Genomic DNA, 24,395 nt, shown 5'->3' on the forward strand with positions numbered 1-24,395 from the left:
CAAAATTAATAAGTAAATTAGAAAATCTACTAGTAGAAGATGACATGGAGAAATGTCAAACCAGGTAGGGAATGGGTTTAGGATTAGGACTGGGTATGGGATTAGGTTAGAAGTTAAATTTTGGACGAGATTTAGTTACATGTACAGAAGTGCACTGAAAAAAAGTTTTGGCCGAATAAGATTGACCAAGTCTTAATTAATATTGAGCTTAAGCCAGATATCAACGTCACACAATAAACTTCTGAGACAAATTAAAAATCCAAAAATTTTATCCAAAGACGTATTATTAAATTTTAATATTAAAGATTTCAGTACCTGATTTTTCAAAGTTTGACATTACAATGTAGGTAGGATACATAATTTTTCAGCACTGACAACTATTGCTGGCACTGTGATGCACATTTGTGGTATTAAAAAGATATTCACTTTCAGCTGAAATCTTTGGAAGGGCAAGATTTTTCTTTTAGGAACTCATGTTTCTCTAACTTTCCCTTCTTCATAGTCTTCATATTCTTTTTTTATGTCTCTATTGGAGGTGAGTTGTTACCAGTATTGTAGATTCATGATTTTGGAGGTTTTCCCTCCTCATGAAATTTTGAGATCTCAAAGTTGATATTCTACTCTTAATTTTTCCTCAGAAGATGAGACTCCCAAATCAAGCTTTTGGTTGAAAGACTTGTGGCCTAAGTGCATTTAAATATTTAATAATCACTTAGAGTTCATTTTGTTTAATGTTATGATTGCTAGCACACCTAACAGTTCTACACTTGGGGCTGGGAATAGAGTGAGTAGACTGACATGGCAGAGTCAGACACAGCAAGAAGGAAGAGAATTTAAAAGCAGAACGGGTCATAGATATATTTAACAATTCCTTTGCAAATGTTCTTATCAAAAGAGTGACTCTATCAACTTCCATCCAGCTGGGTCACAGAACCATAGGAAGCTAGAGCTGAAAGAGACTCTTGAAAGATGATCAGCCTACGGAATTTCACTCACACACAGGAAATGAATTGTTATATTCCTTTGGGCAGAACTACTAGAAGCGATGATGGTCAATATACCACACTAATTGCTTTACGTGTCATATCTCTTTAGATTCTTACATTAACACTATAATTACTGCTATCCCCACTTTTCAGATGATTCTACTGGGGCTTAGAGAGGGTACCGATCCGCTAGAAGTTACACAACTAGTAAGAGGCGGAGCGTCGCTGTTTACATCCAGGCAGTTTAACCCCACGACCAGCCTTAAACATTAAGTAACATATTTCGAATATGAAGGTCTAAGCACAAAAAGTAGAGGTAATATGCAAACAACAAAACGAGCTGTTTGAAGGACATGAAATGTAATACATTCTCTTTTTTCCCCAAAACATTATTTGCTAAAGTTTTTTATACCATACATGCAAGGACAAGATAAAAACGTGGACGATCAAAACTACCCCATTTGCTCCATTCTCTCTGTTCTCTGCAGCCTTCCTGGGTCACTCGCTGCTAGATTTTGGTTAACGTCCTCATCCCCAACGTCAGTCTCTCACGAGCCTTCCAAGCCTGATGCCCTGCGCTCTGAGTCCTCAAAGTCCTCTTGGCCTCTCAGCCCGACCCCCTCCCCCCGCCCCCCAGGTCTCTGCAAGTGTTTACGGCCTTCTCCCTTCCCCTTGGGAAACTTCACATTCCGGAGAGACGGACGCAGCGCTGGGGTTTGGGATCTTGAAGGAAAGCTGTCTCCACAGTGTTTACCAGGCCTCGACACTCTCCCTGAGCCCGCCCCCAGCTCCGAAAAGCTTCCTGGAGACGTCCCGCTTATCACTCCCCCGGGCTGGGGGCGGGAGCGGGCGGTGCCCTCCGCCCCGGGCCCCACTGTCCCCAGGCTGCCCCCCGGCTCCGGCTGGCCCCGGCTGGCCCCCGGCTCCGGCTGTGCGCTGTGCGCTGTGCGCAGCCTGCAGAGAGCGACGCCCGCAGCCTGCAGCTCCGCCGCCCGCCGCGCGCCCCCGCCCTCGCCGCCCGCCCGGGTCCCCGCCGCGCGCCCCCGCCCGGGTCCCCGCCGAGCGCCCCCGCCACCGCCGCGCTCCCGGGTCCCCGCCGCCCGCCTGGACCGCCCCCGCCTCTTCGCCATGAGGGTCCCGCGGGGGCGCTGCGCTGCGCTGCTGGCGTGCCTCGCCCTCGCGCTTCCCGTCTCCGAGGCAAACTGTGAGTAGTCAGTAGCGTCCCTTCTGCTTTGCCCAGCCGCGCCGACTCGACCGGGAGCCCTGGGGGCAGGATTTTCTCTCCTGCGAAGTTTGCGTAAGTCCCGACCGTCATGGAAGCAGCGCGGTCTCCGGGCGGCTTAACGGTGGGCACGGTCGATACCTGCCCTGCTCTGGGATCCTGTGTTGCCTCCAGGACAGGTTCAAGAACCTAGGTGACGCTGAGTGCCAGTGAAGGAATTAGGACGCCCACCCATTTGCCCCAGACACCTGGAGCTCGCGGTCAGAGGGCAGGGAGGGGCGCGTGCCAGCGCGGAGCAGGGAGGGAGCGGCAGCCCACCCTTGGCAGGAGCGCCGGTCCCAGCCAGCCCCCTGCTGTCCCCCGCCTCTCTCTTGCCACTTCTGGACTTTGAGTCTGTTTTGCTTATCTCACCATTGACAAACGGATTGTTTTAGGATGACTGCGGGTTTGCATAGTAGATCTCGTTTTCTAACCTTGAAATCAAAAGGACTGTTAAATATTGTATTTCTCAGATTATTTTGTCCTGAGGATTTTTGACGCTGACTGCCACTAATCTGAGTTCGTGGAGTGAATTCTTTGTACTCTATTTTTGTATTTCCAGTTCTTTATTTTCCCATGCCTGGATCCAAAGCAGGATATATTGAGTTTTCTCTGAAAAATATATAAGGAATATCGAGGCATTTAGTACATTTTATTCGTCAGTTAATTCGTTTGTTTTCTAAAGTTTAAGCATGTTCATTGATTAAAAATGCTTACTTGTGCTTTGTTTTATTCTCAGGAAATGGCATAGGGGAGATAAACTCTGAATTACAAATAACTTCTAAGCTGCCTAAAGCTCCAATGTAAACTTTTCAAAGATGGTAATTTCAGGAGAATTAAATAGGAATTTACTATTTTTTATTAATTACTGATCAGTATGAATATCAATATTTTAAAATTCTAATTTAAAGGCTAAAACATTATTTGTTGATCATATATTAAAGATCATATATTAAATAGCAGAACTTCAACATTCAAACCACTATCATCAAGCCTATATGTGCGCTACAGGCACAACCTCATTATCTGCATAGTTCATTAGGACAATCACATATTCACTTGGTAACCAGTGTGTTGGAGAGGAGAAAGAGACAAAATTGGCATGCCACACTTACTTCTTGTCATCCCAGGAATTTTCTAGGCCCTTTCTTTTTATAGAAATCGTTACATTTTCAAGGAATCTAGGCAGAGTTAAAAATTATGTGTGTTTGTGTGTATTATATACAGGTATTCAAACCATGTATAGAGAGAAATATGCTTGCTATATATAGACTCTGATAGAGTAGATAAGTTAATTCTATGTCACATAAAGAGTAGTTGGCCCTATAATGCTTTCATTTAAAAAAGTATGATAGTTTAAGTGGATTAAAAAGCATCTTGGTTTACTGATGAGGAAACTGGGATACAGATGGAATGTTTTTACTCCTTTACATTTTAAATTTGAGATAGAACTCTCAACATTTGATTTATTATTCATTGTTTGGTCCATAGAAATATAGTTGTTATTTAAAGAAAAAACGTTTACAAATCACACTTTTAGTTTTGAGAGAGTTAGAAATCATCTCGTTTAACCTCTTCATTTTAACAGTAAAGAAATTAAGAGATGTTAACTGACTTTCCAGACATTATGTATGTATGTATGTGTGTGTATATATATATATAAAGAGAGAGATTTAAAATATATACTCTCCACGTATTTTATATCATTTCCCACTACGGGCTGTGGTGAAGAGATGTCCACTTTGGCTGTGCTACTTTGGCTGTATTCAGACTTCCACTTCTGAGTGGGTGCAGTCTGCCCTCAACATTACTGAATCATATTTTCCTTCTCTTTTTTTACTCTCTTCTTTCCTTCTCTAACTATTCCTTTCACTGTTTCTCTTTGTCTTTTCTTAAATTCTCTTTATTTCAGAGTCCAAAATGTTGCACTGATGGAGAGATTTTATCAAGGTTAGGTTAGAACTGGGGTTGGTGTTGGGAGAATTAGAGACAATTTCTGGTATACGACAACAACAACAACAACAAAACCCTATGCCGTGTTCTCTTACCGTTATTTCTATGCTAGGAAACACAGTAATGCTTTTCATAATAGGCCTTTTCTGTCCACCAAGTTCATTACCTTCTTTGTAGCTAAATGATCTATATACATACTTAAACTTTCCAAGTATCATGAGAAAAAAATATTATGAGAAGCTTGATAATACACGTATCAGTATTCTTTAGGTTTAAGCCACAGTAACAAACTCTTGCTAACTAAAGCAGAAAGAAAGAAAGGAAACAAAGAAAGAAAAAGGAAAACAGAAAGAAAGAGCAGGCAGGCTAGCTGACTGAGTGGACTGATTTATTGGAAGGCTACTGAGTGGCATGCTGAGTGACCAGGCCTAAGGAAGTCTCGGGCATTTAGGTGGTCTATGTAGTGGGAACGCGCGTGCTCAGTTAGGAGCCGCCATCGGATGACTCAGTTCTAACTGCCTTCTCTGCTCCTGGTTGAGTCCTAGAAGAGAGAGCCTATTCCTTTGGGCTGAGTTTGTCTCTGGAGTCCTGTGACTCCAACTCACTAGCTTCAGGTAGAGTGCCAGAAGGACAGCTTCCACAAAGGGTGGATGCTGAGAAGGAAGCATAGACAAGAGAAGTCCACATACACATGTGCCCTTCTCTATAAACACCGTTTGAAAATATGGCAAATATAATGCAAATATCTCTAACATAATGCATATAACTAATGTAGCAGAAAGGACCCTCCTCAGTAGATTCCAGTCATCACACTCAGAGAGGAGGCTCAAGGCTCCCGTTTCCTAATGTACGATCATTAGTTGATGTCCATGTGTCCTCTAGTTCTGTCACAATCCCAAGTCAGTGTGCTATGCTTTATGGATGAAATGATACATTGTACTGTACCAACACATCCTATATGCCAAAATAATAGTAGTAAAATAATAATAATAATAATGATGATGATGATGATAAAAGATAAGCAGGGGAGTACAGGTCTCTCTGGTGGTAAGCTGGAGCTGATACTTGTGACTCCCTCCTTCCCTACCCGGTGCGTCTCTCTCTTGCTCTCCGGCAGTTCTTCATGTCTGTTTTTTGTCTGCTCAGTGAGATGAGCTACACCCTTATTCAGGAAGGATCTGACCCCTGTGGTTCCTACCTGTGGATGGTTGTATCTGTCTCTTCTTTTACCATTTCTACTGTGTACAATAGTTATCCTGGAGGAGCAACACTCCTTCTAATACTGATTTACATGTGACAACAACACTATTTTGGCTTGATTATTGTCATTCCAGTATAATACTCTTTTTTTTTTTCAACAGGAGTAAAGAACTTGAAATGGCTGCATAGCAGTCTCAGCTTCTAATTTCGTGGAAAATATATTAGGTCCCTAGTGAATGTATTCCTCTCTGGTTTCCAATTTCTAAATGAGCAGAACTCAGTTGTAATAAAAGCAAAAAAATTTGAGAATAGGTCATTGAATTATGGCTGTCATAACAAAGTACTACAAACTGGGGCCTTAAACAACAGAATTTATTGTCTCACAGTTCTGAAGGCTGGAAATCTGAGATCAAGGTGTCAGCAGGATTGGTTCCTTCTGAGGGCTGTGAAGGAGGATTGGTTCCATGCCCATCTCCACCTTCTTGTAGCCTCAGAAATTTCTTGGCTTATAGATTACATAGGCATTCTCCCTGTGTTTTCATGTCATCTTCCCTCTGTGCATGTCTATCTCTGTTCCAGATTTCCTCTTTTGTTAAGGACATCAGTCATATTGGATTAGAGCCCACCCTCATGACCTTGTCTTAACTTGATCATCTTCAAAGCCCCTATTTCCAAACAAGGTCATATTCACAGGTACTGGGGGATTAGGACTTCACTGTCTTTATAGAGGACACAATTCAACCCATAGCAGTCCCTAAGCATCATATCATGACCAGTACTTTTTCCTTTCTACATTCATTTCTGACCTGTGTATTTTAGTTTTAGGAAAAAGAGCACCATATATATGTATATATGTGTGTGTGTATATATATATATGGTGCATATATATGTATATATATATTGATAATACACATATCAGTATTCTTTAGGTATAAGCAACAGTAACAAACGCTTGCTAACTAAAGCAGAAAGAAAGAAAGGAAAGAAAGAAAGAAAGAAAAAGAAAGAGCAAGCAGGCTAGCTAACTGAGTGGATTTATTTATTGGAAGGCTACTGAGTGGCACAAAAAATAATATATATATTTTTTAATGCTGTTTTATGAGGAAGATTGATTGACCCTGAACTAACATCTGTTGTCAATCTTCCTCTTTTTTTTTCCCTCCTCAAAGTCCCAGTCCATAGTTGTATGTCCCAGTTGCAAGTCCTTCTGGTTCGTCTATATGGGATCAGTCCACAGCATGGACTGATGAGCTGTGTGTAGGTCTGCCAGGATCTGAACCAGTGAACCCTGGGCCACCGAAGTGGAGCGCACGAACTTAACTGCTACACCATGGACTGGCCCCTGAGCATCATACATTAATGATTACTGGTACAGAAAACATACCCCATTTTTATTTTACCACATTTTGGAAGATAGTGTTGTGTCCCAAAAGGCAGTGACTGAACCCTCAATAATTGGTCAGTCCATCATTACATAAGGTTAGCTCCTTCCACATATTAGGGTACACGATAAGAAAAAAATATAAATGAAACTGATGAAAACCATATAAATCATCCCAATGACTTATTTCCTTGACAGAGGAGTTAAATCCTTATTTAGAGGTAAAGTTGTGTGGCTTAGCAGAGAGCATTGAATAAGTCTGCCCATAGTGGTGCTGATAAAAATTTAAGTGCAGATATAGAAGAAATGTCTCCCTTCTGAGTACAAATTGCTGTTCCTCTGTGGTAAAACAGCCCTAACTAATCAATCACCCACCAGGTATCCGATTGCATTTTGCAATATGTCCAATTTCCAAGAGCAAAAGAATAGCAATTCCATTGACAAATTTGGTGTTTTTTGAGTAGTGAGACTGGTGGACCTTAGTGATGGAAAGACTGTAGTTGAGTCAATATGTGGTCTCCATCTTGTGGCCAGGGCTGCTTTTTTTTAATGAATATTGAACAAACATTAGACTGAGTGACACAAAAGCCGGAGGGCCATACATACCCACAGACTTATGTGTTTGGCTCTCATGGCATTTTAAAAATCAGAAGATTTCATCTAAAAATTTGGTTTTGGGGCCAGCCCAGTGGCGCAGTGGTTAAGTTCACATGTTCCGCTTTGGCAGCCCCAGGTTCACTGGTTCACATCCTGGGTGCCGTGCCGACATGGCACCGCTTGGCAAGCCATGCTGTGGCAGGCATCCCACATATAAAGTAGAGGAAGATGGGCATGCATGTTAGCTCAGGGCCAGTCTTCCTCAGCAACAAAAAAGAGGAGGATTGGCAGCAGATGTTAGCTCAGGGCTAATCTTCCTCAAAAAATTAATTAATTAAATAATAAAATAAAAATTTGATTTTGTGATTCCTCTTGAAAAACAAATGAAGGCATGTCTGGCAACAGTGGGCCCACATTTCAACATGTTAAGATTCAGCTGGAGCTGATTCGGAGCTGCCTTTTTTAGCTGGAATATACCCTTTCCAGTTTGCCACAGTTCCTAGTATCCACACTGTCTCTCACCAAATTCTCTTCCTTTGTTTATGGTTCCTGTCTGACACTTGCAGAGTTTGGGGCTTGTGGCCTTTGCACTAGATTGCCTTGAGAAGAAACACACTGACGATCACTAACTGGGTCATTCCCTCGCCTCCTGTAATTAAGAGCTCCCCTGGTGTGGACTACCTTCTGAGTGTGTGCTGGAACACAGATCTTCTCATCTCTGCCCAACTCTTGCCCGTGCTTCCTGGTTTCTGGGCTGGAGATCTAGCTCGTTACAGGTCCTTGAACAACCTGACACACCATTTGCAGCTATCCAAAAAGTAGAATAGACCCTGATCTCAGATAATTTCTCATTCTAAGCAAAGTGCACAATCAGAAATACTGCTTTATGTCTGCCCCTCATGAGGGTTTTGTTTTCCAGTGCTCCTCAGGATTACTCTTGAGACAGGCTGTGGTTTGTTTGATCGTTTCTGGCTATGGCTTTATAGCAGGTCTACCTCTGGCTCGTGTTGGTACATTACACAGAGGCATCCATAAAGAGATTTTCGCCTTCAGTTGGTTGGTCATAGGCCTTTCCTCATGAGCCCATAAGGGAGCTTGAGGGAGGGGAAGTCAAGAGAGGGAGGAACCTGCACAGCCTGCTTAGTTGGAAAAGATAGTCTCCATTCCTGATGAGATGTTCACACTGCATGGTCATCAGGTGTCCTGTGGTCAGATCTTCAGACCCAACTAAAGTCCAAAGGGATACCAGGAGCAGTTTCTCAAGGAGAAACAAATTACTTGCTGAAGGAAATGTGGCTTACTCCCAATCATAGGAATCGCTACTAAGTTCTTTTGGCGCTTGTTACAGTCTCTCAAGAGCGACCTGCCATCCTAAGGACAATCTGAGCACAGCTGGATCTGATGAGTCATTGGCTAGGCTAAATGGCATACTACTTGAATTGAACTTTGAACTAGCTGAGAGCATTCTGTTATTCTGGTTCCCATCTGCATTTTGCAGCTTTTAGACTCATATGGTAAATAGATCAGAGTAGAATGCCTAAAAAATGGAATGTGCCTCAAAAATAAAAGGTACACCAAAAGAAGTTCTTCTTCCATCTTAGTGATGGACACCTAGGTATATAACAACTTGTCTCCCACTTGGGCAGGAATATTCCAACACGACCAAAATGCTGCTGAAAATAATTCAGTGCTCTCAGGCCCAGGAAGAGAACCACAGTTTGGAGTCTGAGTCTGATTGAGCCTATAGTTAGGCAGTTTTAGGACAGAATTCTGCTTATCAACTGACCCCCATAAGCCTCAGTTCTAACCAGTGTAGCTGAGATCCTAGATGTTTTGCTTCCCCAAAAGGCAACACCTAATAATCACTAAGGGTTTTGGAATATGTCTTTAGTGCAGTTATCTTGCTTTGGAGAAAACTAGGAGAAAAGTTGACAGTACACAGGATGTTATTCAAGGGCATCTCTTCTCTCCTTCATTCAAGAGGTTCTGGAGCCATCAACTGATTCAAGATTGGTAATTAAGGACAGGTGCTGTTTGTTTTGTGCCTGAAATACAGTCTCTATTTGCTAACCCAGGGAATTTTTGAGTCAATGACTCAGTGAAGAATTTTGTGAGTTCTTTCCATCTCATTCTAGGGAGATCTTTGCTTGTTAATAATTTCTCCAAGATTCGATCACTACTCTCGTCCTGCCTTTGAGTCACGTGAGTACAGGCTGCTGCCTGAGCTCAGCCACCCCAGCGTCTCCCCATCGCACTGAGATCTGGGAGCCCACCTGCACCACAGCCCCTCCCACCGGCGTTTCCCATCTCGGGAGAATCACCAGTAAAATGCTTTTTTAAAATTCCACTGATTTTCTCAATAATCTACTTCTATGATAATCATGAAAATACATTCTTTTCTTCCACAGTGAGGAGTGGGATGGATGAGTGAGGAGGTGACTAGGTAGGAACCACATGAAAGAGTCCAGTCAGCTTGTCTGTCTCCTAGTTTCTGTGAATTCTTCCTTTTATACCATGCCAAGGAGTGTCAGGCTTTCAGTGTTGTTTAGTGTATGCCCAGGTTTTGTTGAGAATGGCATTAGCCAACCAAGCCAACCGTAGAAGTGAAGCTGGTGGCCCCAGCTAGCACGTGGAATGAAGTCAGGAAAATTAATACATTCAGCTTGATTCAAAATGATATATGCCTTTTTGTATTACTTTTCTATGGCTGTGTAACACATTACCACAGACTTAGTGTCTTAAAACAACACAATTTATTATCTCATTGTTTCGTAGGTCTCAAGTCCAGGAACCTCCCAGGGTCTCACGAGGGGGCCACTGGAGGTGAGATCCGCCTGAGGCTTGGAGTCCTCTTCCAAGCGCACTGACTGTTGGCAGAGTTCAGTTTCTGGCACCTCTAGCACTGGGGCCCTTGGCTCCTGACGCCTCCCCCCGTTCCCACTCTGGCCCTCTCCACAACATGGCAGTTTGCTTCTAGAAGGTCAGCAGGGGCATCTGTGGCTGCTGCTTGTTTCTTCCTTCCCTTTCTGACGTCTGAACCTGGTGCACAAGGCTCGTGATCTGGAGGTTTCCAGATCTTTTAGCCCAACTGAGATCTCCCTGCCTCTCTCCTCAAAGAGGGTCGTTCTCTGTCCTCCCTCTCCGGGGGTCCCTCCTGTTTGGAAGACTCTTCCTCTTCCTCATAGTCCCCCAACCATCCCAGGCAGCTGTCCAAAGGCTCCTCAAACTTTAGGATGCTTTTTAAGATTTTATTCCTCTGTTTTTAGAATCATGGATTGGCATGTGATAAAGCTTTCTAGGATATTTATTTTCCCATTTATAATAAAGGATAATTAGAAAATTGTTATTTTTTAGATTGCTATTTTCTAATATTTTAAATATATTTAAGGCTTCTTTTCTCCTCTCTTTTGCTTTATTTGTTATTTTGTTCAAGGAATAAACTGAAATACTCTGTCTTATCTGTGTGTTTTTTGCTTTCATTAGAGCCCTCTGATTTTTAGAGTTCAGGAAGGAGCAAATGAGTGCATTATTGAATAACTTCTATTATGGGCATTGGTTTAAACTTTTCACAATCTCATATTAGTTAGGATAAAGTATGCTATGGAGTAATAACACTTTAATCTTCAAATTAATCTCCAGATTACCGAATCTTAGTGACCTAGCAAAATAGGAGTTTATTTCTCAGTCACGTAAGGTCCTGTGTGGTTTGTGTGAATCTCTTCCATCTTTAGTTATACCATCCCATACACGTGGCCTTCAGTGTCCCTGCCAGAAAAGGGAGCAATGGAGGAGATGTACTTGTTTTTACCTGTCTTAACAGGGAAGTGACAAAACTCACTTCTGCCTCCAGTTTGACTACCCAAACCCAAGAAGGCTAGTGGACTGTTTGGTCAGCATTTTCTCTGTAACAAACATTTTTCCTCTGAGGTTAAGATTAATGTTTCTTCCTCTAAAAGAAGCACAAATACTTATTGCCTGTTTAACCTTCAGTTATATACATCACAAAGTGTGAAGTTGTTATAACTATCTGCACAAAACATGGGATAGAGAGAGTGCATAATTAACTATCCTACTAATACACCAATTGGGGACTGAGTATAATGACACTGAGTTTGCTGTTAATGTAGTAGGGTGAAAAAAATATGGTAACAGCTGATACTGAAATTATTCCTTGTGGTGAGAACTGTTATTATTTTAGAAATTACCTTGAAAAGTGGCTTTAGGGTTAGAAAGTAAAGTCCTGAAAACATGGTCTATAACTTTGCTATTCTCTGAATTACCTCCTTGTTTCTCATGTCAGTTTTCTTTTTCATGCTGTTGGCAGTTATTTTCCTCCATATTTCTGATGATTCTTTATTGTCTCTTCATATTTAAGCAACAGTACTGGGTTGGTTTTATGCGACTTGTGTGGGTTTCTGCTGCTGTTGTACATATCGATCTGGTTTCCTGCTAGTCTTTCTTCTAAATGAGAGAGTTAGCAGGTAGCTCTGTATATGTTTATTAGTCAATTCATGTATACAAATAATGTTGACTGGGTCCACTCTGAGTGTACCACTTCATGTACTTTGGGATGTACTGGGAAACTGATGCCACTGGACTTTCACATCAATCCCCGTGCTTCTGGGTGCCTTTCTCTCACTCTGCTGATAATGCTGTAGTAGAGTCTTTCTGGGGCTTCTTATTTCCAAAAGGAAAAAGAGTTCTTACTTCTGTCACATCTCTGTGTGTGTTATGGGTCAAGGCTTCCTCTCCTTTGTTTTATCCATCAATGGGTTTTGATTAGTTTCCAGCTTTGAGAATTTGTTGAAATCACTTATGTAACAATGACCTTTTCCATTCTCTCTAGTGTTGTAAGTTACTCTTTTGAAAAACTCTCTTAGTATCATTTTAATGCAGTCTTGGAGGAGGAAGAGATAAATGCTCTCTGACATCATCAGCCATAAACACCACTTCCCATGTCTTTAAAGAGCAGCTGGAAATAGTCACTAACCTCCTTGCCTTGTGTGTTAGTCAGCTCAGACTGCTCTAACAAAAGACCACAGACCACGTGGCTTCAACAGGAGAAATTTATTTTCCCACAGTTCTGGAGGCTGGAATGTGCGAGATCAAGGTTCTGGCCAATGCAGTCTCGAGGACTCTCTTCCCCCGTCACAGACCGTCCTCTCTCACTGGGTCCTCATGTGGCCTTTCCTTGGTGCCCATGCGTGTGGAGGAAGAGAGAGCGCGAACTCCCTAGTTCTCTTCTTGTAAGGACACTAATTCTGTGGGGTCAGGGCCCCACTTTTATGACCTCATTTAATCTTAGTGATTTCCTTGGAGGCTGGTTTCCAAGGACAGCCATACAGGGATTACTGCTTCAAGATGTGACTTTGTGGGGGCGGGGGGCACAAACACTGGGTCTGCAGGACCTTGTCAAGTAGAATGCAATGCTCATTTTATGTTTTTTGCTGTTTATGGAAGGTGAAAGGTAGGTTCTTTTCCTTTGTCTCTGGCTGCTTTTTTTTTTTTTTAAATGGGCCTGAGTTTCTATATGTTAAATGTACCTTTCCTCATTATTGTCTTATTCTCCTTCTTTTCCCTGACTCCTTATCCTCATCATTTTCTCTCCTTTCCTTGATAAGTTATCATTTTTTACCATTGTTATTTAGACTGTGTCTTATAGCCTTTTAGAAAGTCAACAGGGAATTCTGAGAGGCTTGCAGAAATGGTATTGAGTTATAAACACCTACTCGATGCTATACCAGTATTCCAAATAATCTCAATTCCACATCAGTGCTTTAAAAATAAAAAAAGTAATATCCATGGTGCCAGCCCGGTGGCCAAGTGGTTAAGTTTGCACACTCCACGTCTGTGGCCCAGGGTCTGCAGGTTCAGATCTTGCTGCGAACCTACACAGCTCATCAAGCCATGCTGTAGCAGTGTCCCGCATACAAAATAGAGGAAGATGGGCACAGATGTCCGCTCAGGGCCAGTCTTCTTCAAGCAGAGAAGGATTGGCAACAGATGTTAGGTCAGGGCCAATCTTCCTCACCAAAAAAAAATAGGTAATATCCTAAGAGTCTACAGGTAAGCCATTGAGATCTAGAGTCTCTCTGAGCCTCTGAGAACACTTCAGAGTTGCTGACTGGAGAGATCTGGGGGAGACTGTAGGAAGCGGGATATTGCAGAGTAAGGCCAACTCTTTCATCACTGCCTTAAAAAATATCCAGGAACAGTTTGCCTGTTGCTTTTCCAAACATAAGTACACACATAGGCCAGTGAACTAATAATATTAATTGATGCCATCCTGACAAAATAGGTCAAACAGAACAAACACAAAGCATTTCCTGTGCTGTAACCTCTGGTACATGATGTAAGGTCAGATGGTGTTTTGGTCTTCTAGTGTGGCAGGAGATAAAAAGGCAGGGAGAGCTGGCTGCGTGTCTCCCGCCGTGGCCTCCCTCGGGGAGTATGGCCGGTTTGCAGTGCGAGGTCAAGAGAAGAAAAGAGGGCTGCAGAGAATTCCTCTTCATGCTTTGCCAAAGTCTGAACTCTGGGTCCCTTCAAATATCTTAGTTTATCACTCACCAAGAGCAAACAAGTCAAACAAAAGAAATCGTCAAGGGAGATTTTCTGGGTAATAAGCTGCCTGTTGCTGTCTTTTGGGTAGAAGTATTTGTTGTTTTGGAAGGAATAACTAAAACGTACCACTTTCTCTATCTATGGCAAAATCAAAGGTTTTAATCTTGGGGAGACAATGCCATAGGGTTTGATTTATTCTTTTCTTTTTTTCTGGACTAGGGGCTGTAAATTAAACGTGTAATTAAATTTTGGAGTAAAGAGAGGTCCACTTCACTTCTGTTGTGGCTGCAGAGTTCAGGTGTTGTTTCCCTACTCATTCATTGATCTGTTCCAGAATAGGGGTCAATGGTCACATTTTTAAAATGCCACCAGTGGCCTTCCTATTTCTAGATAAACGCCAGCCCTCACCCCTTCTAATCCAAATGTTTTAGAACTCACCTTTATATGTGCAACATAGAAGTCAAAGATTGTTTCCTCCTTTTCTCTACCAGATTCAAATCCTTATCTAGGCCTGTCTCTTATGATCTTTGACTCTCTTAAAGTATTTCTCATCATCCTGTTTCTTGCTCACTCCTCTTGAAAGACAGGGGTATAATTCATCTTTAGAGAATATTTTTTAACGTTTTTCTAACCCTTAACATTATAGTACGAGAAGAATCAGTTGCCCAGTAGCATAGTCCTCAATATGAAACAAAATGCGAAATTTAGAGAAAAGCAAGTATAACTCCCTTTAAAAAAAAATGCAAAACCTAAAGAAAATTGAAGAATAACATACATATAGACATATCATTTCTTTCTGAAAGCTAACACAAGCTTTTCTGAAAGTTAGAAATAATTATATAGGCTGAAGAATGCCTAATTAAAAGTCTGTGTTTAGGTGTTTTTTAGTCCTTGCCCTGACATTTTTTAATATCCCTCCTCAATTAGAAATGTTCTGTGATAGAAATCTTTATTTAAAAATGATAGATTTTGCAGTTTGTTAATGTGATTATATTTTAATTTAATTTTTTAAATTGAAGTAATAATAGTTTATAAAATTATGAAATTTCAGTTGTACATTATTATTTTCAGTCACTATATATACGTGCCTCTTTACTGCTTATGCCCACCCCTCAACCCTCTTCCCCTCTGGTAACCACTAATCTGTTCTCTTTGTCTGTGTGTTTGTTTATCTTCCATATATGAGTGAAATCAAAATTGTGTTTGTCTTTGTCTGGCTTATTTCGCTTAGCATAATACCCTCAAGATTCATCCATGTTGTTGTAAATGGGATGATTTTGTCTTATTTTATGGCTGAGTAGTATTCCATTGTGTGTGTGTGTATAAACATACCACGTCTTTTGTTATTTATTTATTTATTTATTTATTTATTTATTTTGTGTGTGTGTGTGTGTGTGTGTGTGTGTGTGTATGGTTGGCCCTGGGCTGACATCTGTTGCCGGTCTTCCTCTTTTTGCTTAAGAAAGATTGTCAGTGAGCTAACATCTGTGTGTCTTCTTCTGTTTTGTATGTGGGATGGCACCGCAGCATGGCTTGATGGGTGGTGTGTAGGTCTGCGCCGGGGATCCAAACCTGCGAACCCTGGGCCTCGGAAGCAGAGCACGTGAATATACCACATCTTCTTTATCCAATCATCAGTCGATGGGCACTTGGGTTGCTTCCATGTCTTGGCTATTGTAAATAATGCTGAAGTGAACAGAGGGGTGCATAAGTCTCTGAATTGTTGAATTTATGTTCTTTGGATAAATACTCAGTAGTGGGATAGCTGGGTCATATAGTATTTCTATTTTTAATTTTTTGAGAAATCTCCGTACTATTTTCCATAGTAGCTGCACCAGTTTGCATCCCCACCAGCAGTGGATGAGGGTTCCCTTTTCTCCACGTTCTCTCCAACGTTTGTTGTTTTATGTCTTGGTGATTATAACCATTCTGACAGGTGTAAGGTGATATCTCATTGTAGTTTTGATTTGCATTTCCCTAATGATTAGTGATGTTGAACATCTTTTCATGTGCCTGTTGGCCATCTGTGTATCTTCTTTGGAAAAATGTCTATTCATATCCTCTGCCCATTTTTTGATAGAGTTGTTTCTTCTTTTGTTATTGAGTTGTGTGAGTTCTTTATGTATTTTGGAAATTAACCCCTTGTCAGGTATGTGATTTGCAAATATTTTCTTCCAGTTGGTGGGTTGTCTTTTTGTTTTGTTGATGGTTTCCATTGCCTTGCAGAAGCTCTTCAGTCTGATGTAGTCCCATTTGTATATTTTGTCTTTTGTTTCCCTTGCCCAAGTAGACATGGTATCCAAAAAGATCCTGCTAAGACAGATGTCAAAGAGTGTACTGCATGTATTTTCTTCTAGGAGTTTTATGGTTTCAGGTCTTACATTCAAGTCTTTAATCCATTTTGAGTTGATTTTTGTGTATGGCGAAAGATAATGGTCTACCTTCATTCTTTTGCACGTGCCTGTCTAGTTTTCCCAGCACCATTTATTGAAGAGACTTTCCTTTCTCCTTTGTATGTTCTTGTCTCCTTTGCTGAAGATTAGCTGTCCGTAGATGTGCGGTTTTATTACTTGGCTTTCAGTTCTGTTCCATTGATCTGTGTGCCTGTTTTTGTACCACTGCCATACCGTTTTGATCACTATAGCTTTGTAATATATTCTGGAGTCAGAGATTGTGATGCCTCCAGTTTTGTTCTTTCTTTTCAGGATTGCTTTAGCTATTCGAGGTCTTTTGTTGCTCCATAGGAGTTTTAGGATTCTTTGTTCTATTTCTATGAAGAATGTTATTGGGATTCTTATTGGGATTGCATTGAATCTGTAGATTGCTTTAGGTGGTATGGACATTTTAACTATGTTTATCTTCCCAATACACATGCATGGAATTTCATTCTATTTCTTTATGTCATCATCAGTTTCTTTCAGTAATGTCTTATAGTTTACATTGTATAGGTCTTTCACCTCCTTGGTTAAATTTCCTAGATATTTTATTCTTTTTGTTGTGATTGTAAATGTGATTATATTCTTGAGTTCTCTTTCTGTTAGTTCATTATTAGAGTATAGAAATGCAACTGATTTTTGTAAGTTGATTTTGTACCCTGCAACTTTGCTGTAGTTGTTGATTATTTCTCATAGTTTTCCAATGGATTCTTTTGGGTTTTCTGTATGTAAAATCATGTCATCTGCAAACAGCAAGAGTTTCACTTCTTCATTTCCTATTTGGATTCTTTTTATTCCTTTTTCTTCCATAATTGCTCTGACCAAAACCTCCAGTACTATGTTGAATAAGAGTGGTGAGAATGGGCACCCTTGTCTTGTTCCTGTTCTCAGAGGCGTGGCTTTCAGTTTTTCCCCATTGAGTATGATGTTGGCTGCAGGTTTGCCATATATGACCTTATGATGTTGAGGTATCTTCTTTCTATACCCATTTTATTGAGAGTTTTTATTATAAATAGATGTTGGATCTTGTTAAATGCTTTCTCTGCATCTATTGAGATGACCATGTGTTTTTTATTCCTCATTTTGGTGGTGTGATGTATCACATTGATTGATTTGTGGATGTTGAACCATCCCTGTGTCCTTGGTATAAATCCCACTTGATCATGGTGTAGGATCTTTTTAATGTGTTGCTCTATTCAGTTTGCTAATATTTTGTTGAGCATTTTTGCATCTTTCTTCATCGGTGACATTGGCCTGTAATTTTCTTTCTTTGTGTTGTCCTTGTAAGGGTGATGTTGGCCTCATAGAATGTGTTAGGAAGTGTTCCGTCTTCTTAAATTTTTGCAATAGTTTGAGAATGATAGGTGTTAAATCTTCTTTGAATGTTTGGTAGAAATCTCCAGAGAAGGGGCCAGCTTGGTAGTGCAGCAGTTAAGTGCGCATGTTCCGCTTCGGTGACCTGGGGTTCGCCGGTTCAGATCCCGGGTGTGGACATGGAACCGCTTGGCAAGCCATGCTGTGGTAGGTGTCTCACATATAAAAAAGTAGAAGAAGATTTGCACGGATGTTAGCTCAGGGCCAGCCTTCCTCAGCAAAAAAAAAAAGAGGAGGATTGGCAGCAGATGTTATTTCAGGGCTAATCTTCCTCAAAAAGAAAAAACAAAAGAATCTCCAGAGAAGCAATCTGGTCTTGGACTTTTATTTTTTGGCAGGTTTTTTATTACTGTTTCAATCTGTTTACTTGTGTTTGGTCTATTCAGATTCTGTATTTCTTCTTGATATGTTTTGGGAGGTTGTATGAATCTAAGAATTTATACATTTCTTCTAGATTGTCCAATTTGTTGGCATATAGTTTTTCATAGTATGCTCTTTTAATCCTTTGTATTTCTGTGGTATCCTTTGTAACTTCTCCTCATTCATTTCTAATTTTATTTATTTGAGCCTTCTTTCTTTTATCTTAGTGAGTCTGGCTAAGGGTTCGTCAATTTTGTTGATCTTCTCAAAGAACCAGCTTAGTTTCAATGATCCTTTATACTGTTTTTTTTAATTTCTATTTCATTTATTTCTGCTTTAGTTTTTATTATTTCCCTCCTTCTGCTGACTTTTGGGTTTGTTTGTTCTTCTTTTTCTAGTTTTGTTAAGTGTAGTTTAAGATTATGTATTTGAGATGTTTCTTGTTGCTAAGGTGGGCCTGTTTTGCTATGAATTTCCCTCTTAGGATCGCTTTTGCTGCATCCCATATGAGTTGCTATGGTGTATTTTCATTTTCATTTGTCTCCAGATTTTTTTTATTTCTCCTTTAATTTCTTCATTGATCCATTGGTTGTTCAGTAGCATGTTGTTTAGTCTCCACGTGTTTGTCACTTTCCCATCTTTTTCCTTGTAGTTGACTTCTAGTTTCATATCATTATGGTCGTAAAAGTTGCTTGAGATTATTTTAATCTTCTTAAATTTAGAGGCTTGCCTTGTTTCCCAAAATATGGTCTGTCTTTGAGAAGGTGCCATGTGCCTTGAGAAAAATGTGTATTCTGCTGTTTTTCGATGGAATGTTCTATATATGTCTATTAAGTCCATCTGGTCTCATTTTTCATTTAATTCTGCTATTTCCTTGTTGACTTTTTGTCTGGATGATCTATCCATTGATGTGAGTGGGGTGTTGAGGTCCCCTACTGTTACTGTGTTGCTGTTAATCTCTCCCTTTAGCTTTGCTAATAGTTGCTTTATGTACTTTGGTGCTCCTGTTAGATGCAAATATAGTCATAAGTGTTATGTCCTCTTGGTGGAGTGTCCTTTTCATCATTATATACTTCTCCTCTTTGTCTCTCATTGTCTTTTGTATCTTGAAGTATACTTTGTCTGATGTAAGTATGGCAAAACCTGCTTTCTTATGTTTGCCATTAGCTTAAGTATCATCTTCCATCCCTTCACTCTGAGCCTGTTTGTCCTTAGAGCTGAGATGTGTTTCCTGGAGGCAGCATATTGTTGGTTTTTGTTTTTTAATCTGTCCAGCCACTCTGTCTTTTGATTGAAGAATTCAGTCCATTTACATTTAGAGTGATTATTGATATATGAGGGCTTAATACTGCCATTTTATCTCTTGTTTTCCAGTTGTTCTGTATTTCCCTTGTTTCTTGTCCTGTGTATTTCCACCTGCCAATTCAGTTTGGTGGTTCTCTATGATGGTTTTCTCAGTATTTATCATGTTTGTCTTTGTTCTGATTTTTTGTTTAGTGGTTACTGTGAGGTTTGTATAAAAGATCTTATAGATGTGATAGTCCATTTTTGGTTAGCCTCTTATTTCCTTAGTCTACTCAGGTTCCATCCCTTTCCTCTTCCCTGTCTAAGTTATTTGTTGTCACAGCTTATTCTATTTTATGTTGTGAGTTTGTGATTGAAATTAAGTGTTTATAGTTATTTTTGATGTTTTCCTTACCTTTATTTTTAATGTTATAATTAAGTGTTTGCTAACCTCTTCTGATAGAGAGCTATAATTTTCTGATTGTGTCTGTCTGTTTATCTCCTTACTCTAGGCTTTGTTAACTCTTTTTTTTTCCCCCGGTATGAGGGCCTTCTTGGTCATTTCTTGTAGGGGAGGGTCTTGTGGCAATGAACTCACCCAGCTTTTGTTTGTCTGGGAAAGCTTTTATTTCTCCATCATAGCTGAAGGGTATTTTCACTGGTTGGAGTATTCTTGGCTGAAATTTTTGTTCTTTCAGAATTTTGAGTATATCATTCTCCTTCTCCTAGCCTGTAAAGTTTCTGCTGTGAAATCCACTGAAAGCCTGATAGGAGTTCCTTTGTAGGTTATTTTCTTCTGCCTTGCTGCCCTTAATATTTTTTCTTTGTCATTGACTTTTGCCAGTGTTACTTATATATGTCTTGGAGAAGGTCTTTTTACATTGATGTAATTAGGAGTTCTATTGGCTTCATTTACATGTAATTCCACCTCTTTCCCCAGGTTTGGGAAGTTCTCAGCTATCATTTCCTTGAACAAGTTCTCTACTCTCTCTCCCTCTTTTCTCCCTCTGGAATACCTATAATCTTTATGTTGCATTTCCTAATCGAGTCAGATATTTCTGGGAGAATTTCTTCATTTCTTTTTAGTTTGAGTTCTCTTTCCCCCTCCAACTGAACCATTTCTATATTTCTGTGCTCTGAATTGCTCATTCTGTCCTCCATAATATCAGCTCTACTATTAAAGGGTTCCAGATTTTTCTTTGTCTTATTCATTGTGTTTTTCATCTCCAACATTTCTGTTGTTTTTCCATAGTTTCAATCTCTTTTGTGAAGAATTCCGTCTGTCCATTAATTCTATTCATGATTTCATTGAACTGTCTTTCTGAGTTTTCTTATGGCTCATTGAATTTCCTTTTTATAACTATTTTGAATTCTCTGTCATTTAGATTGTAAATTTCTGTGACTTCAGCATTGATTTCTGGATGCTTGTCATTTTCCTTCTGGTCTGGAGAGTTGATATACCTCTTCCTGCTGTTTGATGGGGTGGACTTGTGCCATCGCATGGTGGTAGTATCTGGTTGCATACTCCACCCACCACCATGGTGGGGGGGAGCAGGATCTGTGTATTCTGAGTCATGTGTGACCCCTGGCAGATGTGCCTGTCTGTTGGAAGCTGTACTGACAGTGCCTGTGTGCGTTTGCCCACTGGCTGCTACTGGTTTACACATATAGGCCTGCAGGTACTCTTGCGGGAGTCCCCTGCTCTGGCTGGCTGAGCTGGTGTGCCAGGTGGAAGGGAGGAAAGGGGTGCTTTCTTTTGCTTTTGCGATCCTAGGTGCTCCTGCTCTGCACTTGCTATCTGCCCACCTTGGCTGCTTGGCTTGGTGTGAATCCCTCTGTTATTGCTTAGCTGCCTCGGTGTGGAGCATTCCCACGGGGTGGGAAGCAACTCTGAGAGTGAAGGTGTTCCTGCAGAGGGCTGCCCTTTCACCGCCCCCCCCCCCCAGATTTGCACACTGGCTGCTGCATGAGGTCTCGTGCCCTAGATTGCCGCCACTCAGGAGGGAGAGAAGATCCCCTTACCTCCTTCCATTGCCTCCCGAGGGTGGGAGGCTGTTGCAGCACCCTCACCTTCACACATATGGCTGTGTGGGTCTCTCAGACATCTATTGTGTTATATGAATGTCCTCTGTTGGTTTATGAATGTCCATTTCATTCTATCTTAGGGGGAAGAGTCTAAAGGAAGAGCTCACTCCACCATGATGCTGACGTCACTCCCAATATGTGATTATTTTAAATAAAATTTGTTATTTCTGGCTGTATGGTTTCCCATCATTATTAACTAAAGGTTTTCCTATATGGCATGCAATTCTTTTTTCTCAGGCTTTCATGGAAAACATGCCATTTCAACAGTAGAGACATATGAGGCACAATTATATCTCAAAATATTATCTAGTTGTTCTGTTTGTACATTGAAAGCCATTGTCCCCAACTCCATCCCACACTGAAGGAGAAACAAAGATTCAAACACTCTGCCAAACCAAATGCTAGCCAAAGGTTCTCTTCTCAGACACATTCTTTTAGGGGCAGTTTTTCATTCTTGTGATGCCAGATACGAAGGGCATAGGGAATAGGAGAGCAGAAAGCAGAACTGAAAATGAAATGAGCTTTTGGAGGGAGGAATCTATGAGATGAGAACCATCTTTGCAAAGGACAGGAGAGCAGAATGGAAGAGATTCAGAGCACGAGCTGCCATAAAGCTGGGACCTCCTCCATCTGCAACCTCACCCTCACCTGACTGACCTGCAGATCTGTGGTCATGCCCACCCTGAACAGAAGGTAGCAAGCTTGGATACCTAAGTGCAGAACGGGGCCTGAGGAAAGGACCTCTCCTTGACCACGGCGGAACTGAATTGGACAGTGGGGGAATTGTCCTATGAGCAGAGGCGATGCTAACCCCACTACCCCACTGTCCTTATTACAGGTGCTTAAATTAAGACCAATAACAATAAATTACTTTTTTGGAGGTAAGACAATCAAATTTATGCACAAAAACAAAGATTTTCCTCCATAGAAAATATTGAAGGGAACATGTGAAGGCCGTGAAGACATTTTCAAGAGAATTCCAGTTATTGTTTGAACAATAGTTATGTTATTGGCATAATAATTGTTCAACCTGCTGTGGTCACTATTTTGAGGGGATGACTCAGATAAGTTACAAATTCAAGTAGATTCAGTCATACTTCTCATCTTGAATGTTTTATAACTAAACGTCATAGCCTGAAATTTTGAATCTGAATGTAACACTTTTCAAGCAACATACTTGAGTTTTAACAAGGACTTTCTTGTGAAAGTTCTTAATCCAAAGAAGGGAAAGACACAATTAGAGGCAGTGTGGTAATGCAAAAAGGGCTCAGATTTGGAGGCAGGCTTGGCTCTGCTCTCAGTTGTGTGAATTTGGTAAAATTGATTCCACTTCCCTGTGTTTTAGTTTGTTCATGATTGAAATGGGAAAATTACTATCTATTTAGAACAGTTGTGATGAGGATTAAAGGCGATAGTGCAAAAACAGCATTCAGGTGCTTGGGTGCCGTGGGTATTAGTATGATCAGTAATGGAGCTTTTTAGACCTTCCTGCAGGCCAGCAGGGTGGATGCTTTGGGCAGATCAACTTTGATCCAGCTGGTAAAAGCCCTTCTAACCACGTTTTTGTCTCATCCTACAGCCATGTAGTTCTTAATTTGGATCTGTGATATGTTTGTAACTTTTTGACAAGGTGTAGTAGACTCTTGTGAAAGCACACTCTGTTAGATGGATTGGTTTATTTTATAAAGGGTAGTACATGTTTTATTTAAGACATCAAACTTGTCCACTCCATAATCACATAATTTCTTCTATAAACCAAGTGCATTGTGGGCATTTGGTGGAGAATACACAGAAGAGACACCTTCTAGGAAGGTGGATATATTTAAATTCCTGTCCCATTAGCACCACTTCCTAGCTCTATGACCTTGGGTACATCTTGTAACCTCTCTCAGCTTCAATTTCTTCAACAGGAAAATGGGGGTGATAATTCTGTCCTGTAGTTTATTTCATGATTTATGTGAGAATAAAATGAAATAATTAAAATACACTTTAAAAATTATTAAGCACCATGCCAATTTAAAGCATTATTGAGTTGAACCTAGATGAAATAAAACGTAAACTTTCAAATTTAGACAAAATTATTTTATTGTTAGCATCAGGATCCTTTAGGTCACAGGTGTAACAATTCTTTTTAACATTCCTCTTGTCAATGGAGTCAATGGGACTTGTGCCTGTTTCTGAGCAGCAGCAGGTGGTAATCACGTGTCTGAGCATTGGGATGCCTGTGATCTGTCGGACTTTTGCTGCCTATTAGCTTTGTAACTTAAGGCAAACATCTTGCATGCTCTTTACCTGAGTCTCATCATCTCTGAAATGATGGCAGTTAGTATGTTTCCTTCTAGTTTTATAAATTCATGTGGGCTTTCCTTTAAACCACTGCCTTGTTCTCCCTGGACAGTTGAGAACTTCCCCTTTCACAAACATGAATCTAGCGTATGTTATTACACCTGGTCTGTGGCCTGCAGTGGGGGCCTTTATAGGGAAGGAGGTATGCTTAAATATCAGTATTAAACTCTCAAGTCCAAAACTTAATATTCTGTGAGGAACAAATGCCAAAGAGTGGTGTTTATGGTTTGTTTCTAAGTGCATTTGACCTTGATTTTTTGTTATTGCATCAATGTATTCATCTTTCAAAGAAAGTGTCATTGTTTTCCCAGAAAGACTAATATATTTGCTTTGAAGTTCAGAAGAGCCACGTTTTTGCTATGTTTATTGTAAAATAGCTTAAAACTACTTCAGATGAAGAGATAATCGCCCATGTCAGACTCGTTCACATGGGCTGCCGTTTACCCGTCAGTAATATGCTTGGCGGGCAGTGTGCTCACAGAATGGTGTCTTTTAGACACACAGCCTTGATTTAATCTTTATCTTAATGAATAGTGATAAAAATGGTCAGGTTGGGTTAAAAATGTAACCCA

General features: G+C 40.5%; 1 protein-coding gene and 1 long non-coding RNA gene across 2 annotated transcripts in view; both read left to right on the forward strand.

The window, feature by feature from the left end:
* Positions 1-260: 260 nt before the first annotated feature.
* PROS1 (protein S) overlaps positions 261-24,395 on the forward strand; it is a 67,333-nt gene continuing 43,198 nt past the window's right edge. Inside the window, exon 1 of the mRNA XM_023624000.2 lies at positions 261-2,190. Coding sequence (XP_023479768.1) covers positions 1,404-2,190 — 787 coding nt within the window. The 5' untranslated portion in view covers positions 261-1,403. The remainder of the gene's footprint in view (positions 2,191-24,395) is intronic.
* On the forward strand, positions 12,714-21,649 carry LOC138919013 (uncharacterized). Its single transcript, XR_011428914.1, has 2 exons — positions 12,714-12,845; positions 21,558-21,649. It is a non-coding gene; the product is annotated as an uncharacterized lncRNA (long non-coding RNA).

This window comes from Equus caballus, chromosome 19, assembly GCF_041296265.1.
Source record: "Equus caballus isolate H_3958 breed thoroughbred chromosome 19, TB-T2T, whole genome shotgun sequence".
In the NCBI taxonomy this organism is placed as follows: Eukaryota; Metazoa; Chordata; class Mammalia; order Perissodactyla; family Equidae; genus Equus; species Equus caballus.